Below are 11,902 nucleotides of genomic sequence, written 5' to 3'. Positions count from 1 at the left end.
TAGTCTAGTCCGCCGGACCAACCACTTTTTTTGTGTGCCTGTGCTATTAAAGAAATTTCAATTATTTGTAATCTTGACTGGTGACTACAAGGACCTTATTATTTTGACTATATTATTTAATTAACCTATACCTATATTACGAAATTAACCTACATTATAACCTATATCTAACTAAAACTCAAAATCAATATTTATTTCATTCAATAATAAGATTGTTGTACCTTGCGGTGCAACAAATAATTTTGTCGGGTTTATTCCTGCCTTAAGAGTGGGAACACGCGAAAGAAGGATTACGCTAGAGATCCTTAAAATAGGAGTCCGGACGATCATGTCAGCACTTTCATTGGTTAGGAAAGGAAATGGCGCGACCAATCATTGTCGTCGAAATTCCATTCCAAGTGCAGCGGTAATTTGAATGTGATAGAAAATAAAAAGAAACTCTTATAATTTATTAAATAATTAAATTTATTTGACAGTAGAATGCATTGCCATAGTTTTGTTATTATAAAGTGGTCGTCGCAGACGTTCTTTAACACAATTAATTTTTATTCTATATTTAATAAAATATTTCATAATTTGATCAGCTAGAGTGTGACAATTTTTTGAACTGTCATTCTTAATATGATTCATTTTTCGTAAGATAAAGTGAAGTTAATCACAATCTATACCTAATGATCTTAAATATGGTAAATAACGACGAATAATAATTTCCATCTCATAAAAATAATTAAAAGTTTCATTATTAACAAAAGATAAAGTATCTGTTTTATAGCATGGTATGCGAAGAAATTTACAATATTTATAACTAGAATCATTTTTTTTTGATCCTACAGAATGTATGTATCCTTTACAAACTTTATAATTTTTAGAAATTTTCGAAATAATATAATTGTAAACACAATATAGAAAGCATGTTTTTCATTGTTATCTATTGTTAAACAACAATTGTCTTATCTTTTTATTAAATTTTTTTATATTATTTTATACGAATATATACATTCACTATATGTATATATATCAATGGTGGACGCCATTTAATTTCTTACTAGAATGTTGTCCGGACTATGAAGACTAGAACCAGGAGACCGATCTCTGTGGTTTTGAGTGAGGCAAAAATCTGTTAGAAATGTAGTACCAAATGATGGCGCTGACGATGTTGATACACCGGAATATATTCCAACTCTAGATATAATCGTCTAGTCTAAGTTTATCGTAATCAGCCGTGCTAGGGGGAGCGCCCCGATTGACCACGTCCCAATTGACCACCGCTTTTCTAATTGGCGGTCCAACGGAAAAACTTTAAACATTCATTGCTGTAAATGGTTGTGGTCAATTGCAACGTGGTCAATCAGGGCGCTCCCGTGCTAGGCTGTACGCAGTTGTTATATTGGTATAAGAAAACTGAGATAAGTACTTTAAATGTAAAATTGCTAAGATTTTTATTATAAATTTGCATTTATTGTCAAATGCTTGTCGTTATACTGCATATTGTTTTCGGTAAATCATTGTCGCCAGCGCCACCATTTGGTACTACATTTCTAACAGATTTTCGCCTCACTTTTGAAAACAAAATCAGGCTTAGTTCGGCTTCCTGGTTCTAGTCTTCATAGTCCCGATTTCTATTTTAAGGGTCTCTAGGTTACGCTGGCAAGGTCCTCGAGTCACTGACACACTTGTTTTTGATAATTAATAAAATGTTTATTCCCCCTATAATACACTGTAGTTTTTTATACTTGCGGTCGGCGAAGGTGCTGCGTCGTATTACACAGAGGTTATTAGATACGACGCGCGGCTCTGAAATAGCGCGCTGTATTCGCTCTCTCAAGGTGTGACTAAGTCCCGAACTCTAAGTTCCGTACTCTAATCTCGCGGGCCGTACGTTGCAACGTTACTTTCCTCACGTCTGCAACTTCGCCGTGCTTCTCAACAAAAGGTTGGGCGCCAGGCGCGTAATTCGCGCCGCACAAAACTCGCGATACTCTCGGTACTTCGCACGACGGCCAAATGCCGGCTAGTCCGCCTCTACACGAAATGGCAGAGGGGCGAGGTTCTTTCTCGGCACGCGGAATAGGAGAGGAGAGGTCTCGCGTGAATAACTAGATCGACTGAATAATTATAATAAGCATGTATTGAAGTTAGAATGGCAACTGCGTTGCCATCGATTACAATCTATTCATTATAACGCACTGACCGGTACGGCTATAGCGTACTTAACTCAACATTTACAATAGCTCAAAGCTTACTCTACACAGAGTACAATCTACCTCAATATGACGACACACGACGTTAACAATACTTAATAGACGATAAACGGGATAGGCCGCTACGTAACGTGCGCATTCCGTGTAGAAATCATTTGCGGAAGCCCGCCTCGGTATTGCACAACTGGCTTACACTCTCGGTATGCGGCCGATGAATCCCGGCGGATATTACTGTACGCGCTATCCCGTCGCGAGACTTTACTTCTTACGCAATTACAAAGATCGACTGTCGGCTCGACATTTTCCCTGAGGGAGGAGACAATAGGCGCAATAACTATTCTATACGAAGCGAAGATCGACACGGCCCTGCTACGCGGTGACTCGACTCTCGGTATCCCGAGAATAATAAATCCGCCTACCGAACGCTCGGTAGGGTAATTAATTCTCACTAAAGGCCGGGCCGGCCGTCTTCGCTCTTACCGCGTGGTCGAAGTGGTGGCCTTACAAGCAGGGTAGCGTCGTCGATGGCCGTGGAACCGCTCTTGTTGCTATCTCACCGAACAGTGACGAACCGTGAGCGGTCGGGGGCGCCGCGGACGCCGGCAGCGGCCCGCGCATCGATCGCGCTTCGATTTGCGTACACCGATCGCTAGTCGATGGGGGTCCTACGCCCGTCCTGCAGGATCTCAGCGTCCGAGGGCGCCTCTGGTCATGGCGCCGCGTAATTTGAAGGCCGCGGATTGCACGCTACGATGTCCTTGGCTGTTTCGGCTGCCGCTGAGCCGGCTCGGGGTTGATCAGGCCCCGTCCGGCCCACTCCTCGGGGCCGTGGCTACCGCGCCGGCTGGGGCTTCCTCCATCCTGGTTGTCGGATGTAGGGGCGCATGCTTCCTCCCCGGCGTCGCCTCCGGCTGCACCGGACTGCTGCTCCTTTCTCTATAATACAGTATAACGGCAGTGTCTGTCCCCTGACTTTTACAACGTACCTCAGTACTGTATGCAATTACTTGCCCTTGCTCGCTGTCCTCCGGCTGTCCGGGGCCCCGCCGCTCGGTCGTCTATGCTTCTAATTCATCTTCCCTCGACGGCTGCTCCGTTAATCACAAAAGGTCATCTTGGCGCACCACCTCTCCCGTGGATCGCGACTTCCGCTAGGCGGATACCTACGTGTCTTAAGAACTAACAAAATCTTATTGAGAAAAGGAGAGGCCGCTCCTCCCCGCTCGGGGTAATGAGCGGCCCCAAATGACCTTTTCCCGGCCGGGCCATCCGGCCCTTGTGACTGACGAAAAACGTCACGTCACAACGTATCGGCTTGATTAACTAATGGCTGTCCCGACCCGCTCTTTGGCGGTTGCTTAAGTAGTGCCGCGGGTTTGGTATAATAGTGGGACAATAGGCCCTCAGCATCATATTTGGTCATATCCGCGCACATCCGCGCGGGAAATATTTGCGAGCTTAGCAACAATCGCCAAAACGCACATATGCATGGTGGCATGTTTGTTGCTAAACTGAACTTTGCTAAATTTCACGAGATGCCCGGTGCGTTGACCGGTGCGGTGGCTGGCCGGCAGCGCACGAGGCATGTGTTACTCGACACCTCGCGATAATGAGTCTTCCGCGGCGAGCTCTAATAATATTTTTTAAATTTAATTTTAATATTATTTTATTTACTAACGGTTGTGAGTGCCTCGCTTACAACAAGATATAGGATTTAAATGCAAACTTAAAACAAAAACTTTTTATAAAACATTTTATACAGGGTCATTCAGAACAACTTTAGGTCCGTAAAATGACGTATTCCTGACGCAATTCTAAGACAATTTTTCCTTTACCAAAATTTTATTTGAAGTGTAGTTTTTGAGTTATAAGCCAAAATAGTTAACAAATTACATGTCGAGTACAGAAGGCAGGCAGGAGCGGCGCGCCACGAGCATAACGCGGGCGCGGCTGATTATCCGCGTCAGCTGACGGGTGATTACCACCATACACTTTCTCTCTCTCTCTCTCTCTCTCTCTCTCTCTCTCTCTCTCTCTCTCTCTCTCTCTCTCTCTCTCTTTTACACAAACACGGCATACACATCGCGTGTAGCAATTAGCTGGTTGCAGCGTCCGACGGCCAGCGATTTGGAACAACATTTGGTTATTACAGTGATTTTAAGGTATACGTGTTTCTAACATAATTCTAAGACAATATTTTCTTTACCAAAATTTTATTTAAAGCATAATTTTATGTTATAAGATAAAATGGTTAGCGACTTACGCGATGGTAATCACCCATCAGCTGACGCGGATAGTCAGCCGTGCCCGCGTTAAGGTGCAATTTCATTGACGCTAGAAACCAGCCTCAAATGGAGATCACGTGACTAAATTTGACGCTTGTTTAATGGAGGAAGAAGTAGCGGCAAAACATGCGCGTCGTAAAACCGCCGCTTGTTCCCTATGTCCAACAAGGTTATGTATTATTGAGTACTGACTACCTTCAGTTAATAATCTGATTTATATGAATTGTGTAGTGATTAAATTAAGAACATAATGGCCTACAAACAGAAATATCGTGCATGGATGACAGATCCTGCGAGGCAGGTGAATAATGCTCAAGAAGAACAACTCTTAAATGACATGCTACTAGTTGTCATTATGCATGAAATATTGCGGATGAATTCGAAAAAAAGGAAACGGATCTATAAGAAAAAGCGTTTTTGGGTACATCCTATATTTAGATTGAGAGATAAGCATGGATTTTACCAAGCAATATATCCGACTCTGTCAAGATATGAACCAAAGTTTCAAAACTACATGCGGATGTCATTATCGCAATTTGAGGATCTGCTAGCTTTGGTTGCACCTTATATCACAAAAGAGACGGTGACTCGAGATCCCATACCTGCTGCAGCACGGTTATCTATGACATTAAGGTAAGCTTGATATGTTAAATAAAATGTGTTCTTTCCATAAAATAATATTACATACAGAATCTTTTTTCAGATACTTGGCTATTGGTGATTCAATGAACTCCATATCGTATCAGTATCTTGTTGGAACTACAACAGTGTCAAATATTATTACCGAGACATGTGCAGCATTGTGGAATTGCCTTGCTAAAAAAGTACTTCCTTTTCCATTAAGTAAAGAGGATTGGCTCAATATTGAACGAGATTTTAAAGATCAGTGGAATTTTGATCATTGTATAGGCGCAATAGATGGAAAATACGTTGCTATTCAGGTATTTCTTTTATTTGACGTTATCTAATTATAACAACTGACTATATAATTAATAACTGCTACATAATTTTATTTATTTTAGTGTCCCCATAATGCTGGGTCATTATATTATAATTACAAGAACTATCATAGTATTGTATTGCTTGGGATATGCAATGCCAACTACATGTTTACATTCGTCGACATTGGCGCTTATGGCCGGCGTAGTGACGGTGGAATTTTCTGAGATTCTATTGTGGGTCAGAAATTTTATAATAATGAAATGGGACTGCCAGAACCTAAAAAACTCATAGTCGATGGTGATCCTATGCCATATGTTCTTGTCGGTGATGAAGCGTTCCAGCTAATTTTTTGTTAAGACCATATCCAGGAAAAGGAGGACTTACTCATGAAAAAAACATCTATAATTATCGTCTCAGTCGTGCACGTAGAACAATAGAAAATACTTTTGGAATTCTTGTGAGTCAATGGAGAATATTGAAAAAGCCTATTGACGCTTCTATAAAAAACACAATGCAAATTGTACAGGCTATCATTTGCATTCATAATTGGCTTCGAAAACAGGATTTAGACAAAAATGAGTATATTTCTGCGGATATGATTGATTGCAATGGACCTAATGGTTTTATTCCTGGAAGTTGGAGGAAAGAAATAGATAGCAATCAGGCCTTAAGAAATCTTGGTAATTGTGGCTCAAATAATTCTTCTCGAGTTGCCATGAACATCAGAGATGAATTTTGCGATTATTTTAACGGTGAGGGTGCTATACCCTACCAATATCTTCAACAACAATAATTGAAATTATCATTACGGATTTGCATGAAGAAATTGGTAATAATCTGAATAAATAAATATTTGATATTTTTTTTATTATTGTATGTCTAAATTGTATGTATTCTCTATCATTGCACGTATATTTATATTTTGAAGGAAAAAAAATTAAGACAAAAATTAAAAACCATACATTTACTTATTACATACATTTATTTATTTTATTAAAATTTAAGATTAATTATGCTTGTATAAAAATATAAAAAATTTGTTGTCGGAATCTTCTAAAAAATTCAGCTAAAAAAATTAATTTTTATTCATTTCTTCACTCAGTCTGGAGAAAGTCATTTGAACAATATCTTCTAGAGTTTGCATTTGTAGTTTAGGCGACATTTTGCGCAACTGTATTGCTGCTGTTTGTAACATATGATCCACTTCATCGAGTAGATCATTTGTATTTGGTGGTACATTTAGCGCGTTTTCTCGTCTTTCAAAAATTTGGATTAATTTATCCAACGGATTCGTAGAAGCAGCTAATATATCGCTAGCGCTACTGGAATTTGTATTGAGTCTTCGCCTTTTTGTACTCGTAGAAGTACTTGGTGCTACAAACAAATTTTTATATACTAATTATATCGATAAATAATAATAAAACAATGATCATACTTTCTGTGCTATTACTGTCATCTGGAGCTATGTCAATCAAACTTTGAATTCCAAAAGTTGACTCCGCCGAATTATTTAACTCGTTCTCTGTGCTAGGAATATTACTCGATGTGCTGCAATAAATTAACAAAGTATGAATTACAAAAACAAATTGTAGAATTGCACTAATTTTATCGCTGTCTAATAATGTTCCTGGCACAAAGAACAAGCAATTTTTTAAATGTCTTAGCCTCAAGATCAAGTACAAAGTCTGTTTGACATAGACAACATATGCAGTAGCTAAGATAGTATAATAGTTCTATTATTATTGCAATTGTTTCAAAATAATTTAATAATAATAATACATAACAAAATTAAGTTATTTGAATTATTATTATTATAATAAAATGATTTTTAAACAACAGCAATCATGATAACAAAACCATTACATATAACCTTAGCTATTATTGTCTGTGTCGAACAAATTTTGTTCTTTGTACTTAGTCTTGAAGCTGATAAAGTCCACTATTGTGTTGTGTTAGGAACATTACTTTATAATAATAAAAATTAGTTACTCCTTTGATAGACTGGTATCACAAAGAAATTCCATTATGTCATAATGCTTCCACTTGTGACGATCCTCATTTTCATTCCTCCCAGATCCACTTGGAAGGTACTGCTCTGACTGGACAATTTTGCGATATGTATCGCGTAATGATTTAAATTTCTGCTGTACAGCAGCTACATCGAGTACACCTAGAAAAATCAAATTTTATCTTATTTAACTAATCTTACTGTATTATATATTTATTTATTTACCATTCAATTCATTAGCAACTTCTTGCCAGAGTCGTTTCCGAGTTTCCCTAGACCTCTGGTCTACCGGTTGACTAATGTTCCACAGAGGTTTTCTTTGTTGGACGGTCAAAATTAAATGCTCTTCCTCTTCTAGAGACAATTTCTTTGAGGCCTTTTTTTTGGAAGGAACTTTAGATTTTTTGCTGCCCACATTTTTTACATTGTCTGCAATTTGGCAGTTGGAATTCGCCAATTGACAATTTCTTGCCACGACTAAAATCAAGTAAAAAATATTCGATTTCATTGTAAAAGAGCAGAAGAGTTTGTTGTGCCAACTAATCCATATACTTACGTATATCTGGGCTGAAAGTTGCACCAACTTCGGCCTCAACTATTTCCTCTACGCCGTTAATGTAGACACGGCGTAGACACTTTTTTCCATCACATGTAAAAAAAATATTAAGTTTAGAAATATACGTACAACAAAATAAAATGCACTTATAGAAAATAAAATATTTACTTAAAAGCGGGTAAAAATAAAATGTCTTATCATCGACATAACAATCATATCCCTCCAGACATTTGTGGTTTGACACATCGACGAGATTGCAAATTGTTTCACAAATCCCGCATGTCTGCACCGGTGCAATTTCCTAAAAAAAAATTATTAATTATTTAACATATTCAATTAATCCAAACATAGCTCTATTCGTCAATAACAGTTATTTTAATCATTTATATATTTGCAGATATCCAACTAACCTAAAAATGTAGTTATCATGAGTCATGACTTATTAATACCCCCAAAAACAGCATATTTATGCACAACAAGAATGATCAAAATATTCTACATATACTATAATATTAATATATTACTTACTTCATTCTCGTAATGGTTCATTGTTAATTATAAAACACTTGAAAACACGCGGCACGTTGAAAAAGTTGAAACGATCTGAACTTTATTCCTTTTGACGCCGAATCTAGAGAAAGTCTAGTGATTTTAATTTGACGCTGGTTTCTAGAATGAAATTGCACCTTTACGCTCGTGGCGCGCCGCTCTTGCCTGCCTTCTGTACTCGACGCGTGATTCGTTAACTATTGGCTTATAACTCAAAAACGCTTCAAATAAAATTTTGGTAATGGAAAAATCGTCTTAAAATTGCGTCAGGAATATGTCATTTTACGGACCTAAAGTTGTTCTGAATGACTCTGTATATTAAATATATAGTTTTTTATTTAATGAAATTTCGTTTGAGCTTAATAAAGTTTTACGAATCAATTTACGAATCAAAAATCTCATTATTGAAAACTAAAGCCTTCGGCACACGATACAATTTTTCATGCCAAATATACATCGCATACAAGGCTTATTACGTGTCCTGATTGATTCTCGAATGATTATGTTACCAATCGTAAGCCAATGAGAATTCGTAGTAAGACGCCTCGTATGCAATCTAGCATGAAAAATCTTATCATGTGCCGAAGGCTTAACATTGCAGCTTTCACATTTCTATATAGTAGTAATAGTAGAAGAAATTCATTATTAAACAAAACAAAACATTATTAGCATGTTCCATGATTAATTAATTTGTTTCAAACAAACATATAGAACAAATGTGAAAAAGCATTGTTAGTTTTTTTTATTTTTTCTTGAAGCTCGTTGTTTTGCAAATCTAAACCATTCTGCAGTTATTTCTTCGAAATCTATTTCTTTTATCGCTTCATGGGACAAGCTAATAATGTTTTGAATTTCTTTTACTATTTGCAATTGATAAACCGCAAAGTTATTTTTTCTTTCTTTCCAAGAATACAGTTTAGCACAATCATCTGTAAACAATTTTCTCAATACTCTATGGATGTTATTGTAGGATCAGAGATGGAAGACGAGATTTACTGAGTAATAGAAACTTTATTTGTAACCGTGATCATTCGACCGTTCGCGGGAGACTCTTCTTTTCTACTGCCGCTTTTTTCCCCCTCCCTGCTCTAAAACCCGCTTCTTCCACTGGTCCTCAGTGTTGCCAACCGCGCCAAATCCTCCGTTCCCACACTCGGCTATTCGACAGATGGCATCGGCCCCGATGTTGCCTGATATCTGGTCCTGACTCTCCGTGTCGTCGTTTGACAGTCCATCAGAATCGAGATCCACCCCTCGATGCTTTGGCCACGGCTTCATGTAATCGATCGAGGTACTCGTCCGGTTAGGTCCTTCGCACCCGCCCAGTTTCTCGACGATGTATCTATCGTTTCGCAGTTCGGTGGTTACTCGATAAGGCCCCAAAAACTTGGGTCGGACTTTGAGTCCGGGACCTAACTGCGTTCGTCGAATAGCCACAACATCTCCAACTCGGTACTTGGAAGGCTTTTTGCGCTTACGGTTGTAAGTCTTCCGGTTTTCCTCTTAAATCTTCAAGATGTTTTTCTTTGGCTCTGCGCCGCAGCTCTGACCTTTCTTGATGAAAAGCTTCGACAGTCGCTTCCTTGAGGAGTTCCCGTAATTTTAGGTCGTTCTTCAACCGCATGTTTCGTCTGATCAGCAACTCAAACGGCGTCATGCCAACGCTACGATTATATGAAGAATTGATTGCTTGTTGCACTCCGTTTAGATGCTTAAACCACTCCGTTGGATTCTGTAGGGATAACTTGGTAAATATAGAAATGATGGAGCGATTGATTCTCTCCACCTGACCATTGGCACGTGGCACGCCGGCAGTTATCATTAAGTGCTCTATATTTTCCGCTTCGCAGTATTCGCGGAACGCGTGTGAACTGAACGCTGTCCCTCTGTCTGTTATAACCCGAGGTGGATTCCCGAAGATCACTGCCTGCTTGCTTAGTCGGGTAATCACTTCGCCGGTCGTCGTAGATTTGGTCGGATATAACCAGACGAACTTAGTGAATGCGTCTATTACCACCAGAATATGACAGTAACCTTTCTTGGTCGATGGTATCGAACCCAGATGATCGAGATGGTACGTCTCTAATGGTCTGTCTTCCTTAGCCCGGGGCTGCAAAAAGTCTTCGGCTTTGCCCTGCTTTCTTTCTGCTAACAGGCAGCGAATGGAATTGCCCACAATCTGCTGCACTTTTGGACGTAGATCCAGTAACCAATACTTTGCTCGTATTTGATACTCCGTATTCCGCCACCCAAAATGGCTCCTCTCTTGTAGAATCACTTCCGATTGCATAGATCTAGGTACGACTAAAAGAAAATCGCCTTTGACTCGCTTGTAGAGTACTCCGTCTGACAACACAAATTCTTGATTGTCGCGGTTTCCCGCGGATTTTATGATCCGCTGCACGTCAGGGTCTTCCGCTTGCGCGCGTTTGATCTGTGCCACTAAAGCGTCTTCGGTCCTTTGAAGAATGAGGCATTCAACGGGATAGCAACTGAGGGCGTCCGCATGTCGCATCGAAGCACCTGAACGATGTTCTACGGAGTAGTTGAACTCCTTCAGCTGTAAAGCCCAATGCGCTACTCTTGGGCAAACCTCTTTCTTTGACATTGTTTGCACGAACGCCTTACAGTCTGTAATGACCTGAAAAGGGATGCCCAGCAGATATATCCGGAATTTATGCAAGGCTTTAATTACTGCGAGGACTTCCAATTCAAAGCTGCTATACCTTTTCTCAGCTCCCCTGGTTTTTCAGCTCGCGTAGTACACTGGGTCTAGTTGATTGTCCTCGCTATCTCTCTGTAAAAGAATGGCCTTGAGGCCGAGTCGTGACGCATCGATATGAAGTTCTGTATCGGCGCCTACCTTATACAGCTTCAACACGGAATTTGTTGCTAGCGTTGCCTTCAATCGATCAAAAGCCCTCCTCTAGTCGTCCTTGAATACGAATTTTGCTTTCATCTTTAGCAACTGCGACAAAGGTCAAGCTATAAGTGCGTATTGTGGAATAAATTTGCGGAAGTACCCCGTCAATCCTAGGAAGCACCGCCTTCGTTGAGGTAGGCTCCGGAAATTGTGCTACTGCTGATATTTTCCTCTCTGATGGCTTGATGGTCCCCGCCTCGACAATGTATCCCAAATATTCAACTCGGGCCATCATCAACTCGCATTTCCTCCAATTTATCCTCAGTCCGTAGTCGCGCGCTGTGCCGAGGACTTCCTCCAATTTCCGCAAGCCGTCTTGTTCTCCTTCGGCTAGGATGATCAGGTCGTCTAGGTAGGTTAGCACTGTACCCTTGGCTCTCAGTTCTCGGAACACCGCCTTAATATGTCGTTGGAATACCGCCGGAGAGTTGCTCAATC

General features: G+C 39.9%; 3 protein-coding genes across 3 annotated transcripts; 1 reads left to right on the top strand and 2 right to left on the bottom strand.

Annotated features, from left to right (window-relative positions):
* LOC118647808 lies at nt 1–6,433 on the top strand. The gene is made up of 3 exons (XM_036293356.1): nt 1–5,119; nt 5,190–5,427; nt 5,509–6,433. The coding sequence occupies exons 1-3, from the start codon at nt 4,737–4,739 to the stop codon at nt 5,650–5,652; spliced, it is 765 nt and encodes a 254-aa protein (XP_036149249.1). The 5' UTR covers nt 1–4,736; the 3' UTR covers nt 5,653–6,433.
* On the bottom strand, nt 5,503–9,819 carry LOC118647761. Its single transcript, XM_036293202.1, has 6 exons — nt 9,637–9,819; nt 7,993–8,293; nt 7,662–7,913; nt 7,418–7,598; nt 6,864–6,976; nt 5,503–6,802 (listed from the first exon to the last, which is right to left on the bottom strand). Exons 1-6 carry the CDS (start codon nt 9,817–9,819, stop codon nt 6,504–6,506), a joined length of 1,329 nt encoding a protein of 442 aa, XP_036149095.1. The 3' UTR covers nt 5,503–6,503.
* On the bottom strand, nt 9,533–11,359 carry LOC118647805 (uncharacterized protein K02A2.6-like). The gene is made up of 2 exons (XM_036293352.1): nt 11,268–11,359; nt 9,533–11,182 (listed from the first exon to the last, which is right to left on the bottom strand). The coding sequence occupies exon 2, from the start codon at nt 11,147–11,149 to the stop codon at nt 10,016–10,018; it is 1,134 nt and encodes a 377-aa protein (XP_036149245.1). The 5' UTR covers nt 11,150–11,182; nt 11,268–11,359; the 3' UTR covers nt 9,533–10,015.
* Between the last annotated feature and the right edge of the window lie 543 nt (nt 11,360–11,902).

This window comes from Monomorium pharaonis, chromosome 10 (genome assembly GCF_013373865.1).
Source record: "Monomorium pharaonis isolate MP-MQ-018 chromosome 10, ASM1337386v2, whole genome shotgun sequence".
Classification (NCBI taxonomy): Eukaryota; Metazoa; Arthropoda; class Insecta; order Hymenoptera; family Formicidae; genus Monomorium; species Monomorium pharaonis.
The sequence above is the reverse complement of the archived record's forward strand: the minus strand, read 5'-3'. Positions and strand labels throughout refer to the sequence as shown.

What these genes read in the sequence shown, in the direction of transcription:
- LOC118647805 (XM_036293352.1), bottom strand. Translation starts at nt 11,149, where the DNA reads ATGTCAAAGAAAGAGGTTTGCCCAAGAGTAGCGCATTGGGCTTTACAG.
- LOC118647761 (XM_036293202.1), bottom strand. Translation starts at nt 9,819, where the DNA reads ATGAAGCCGTGGCCAAAGCATCGAGGGGTGGATCTCGATTCTGATGGA. An exon ending in AGTTGCTAATGAATTGAATG is followed by an intron (nt 7,599 to 7,661) that starts GTAAATAAATAA and finishes TGATTTTTCTAG; the next exon opens with GTGTACTCGATGTAGCTGCT. An exon ending in GATACCAGTCTATCAAAGGA is followed by an intron (nt 6,977 to 7,417) that starts GTAACTAATTTT and finishes AATTTATTGCAG; the next exon opens with CACATCGAGTAATATTCCTA.
- LOC118647808 (XM_036293356.1), top strand. Translation starts at nt 4,737, where the DNA reads ATGGCCTACAAACAGAAATATCGTGCATGGATGACAGATCCTGCGAGG. An exon ending in CGGTTATCTATGACATTAAG is followed by an intron (nt 5,120 to 5,189) that starts GTAAGCTTGATA and finishes ATCTTTTTTCAG; the next exon opens with ATACTTGGCTATTGGTGATT. An exon ending in GAAAATACGTTGCTATTCAG is followed by an intron (nt 5,428 to 5,508) that starts GTATTTCTTTTA and finishes TATTTATTTTAG; the next exon opens with TGTCCCCATAATGCTGGGTC.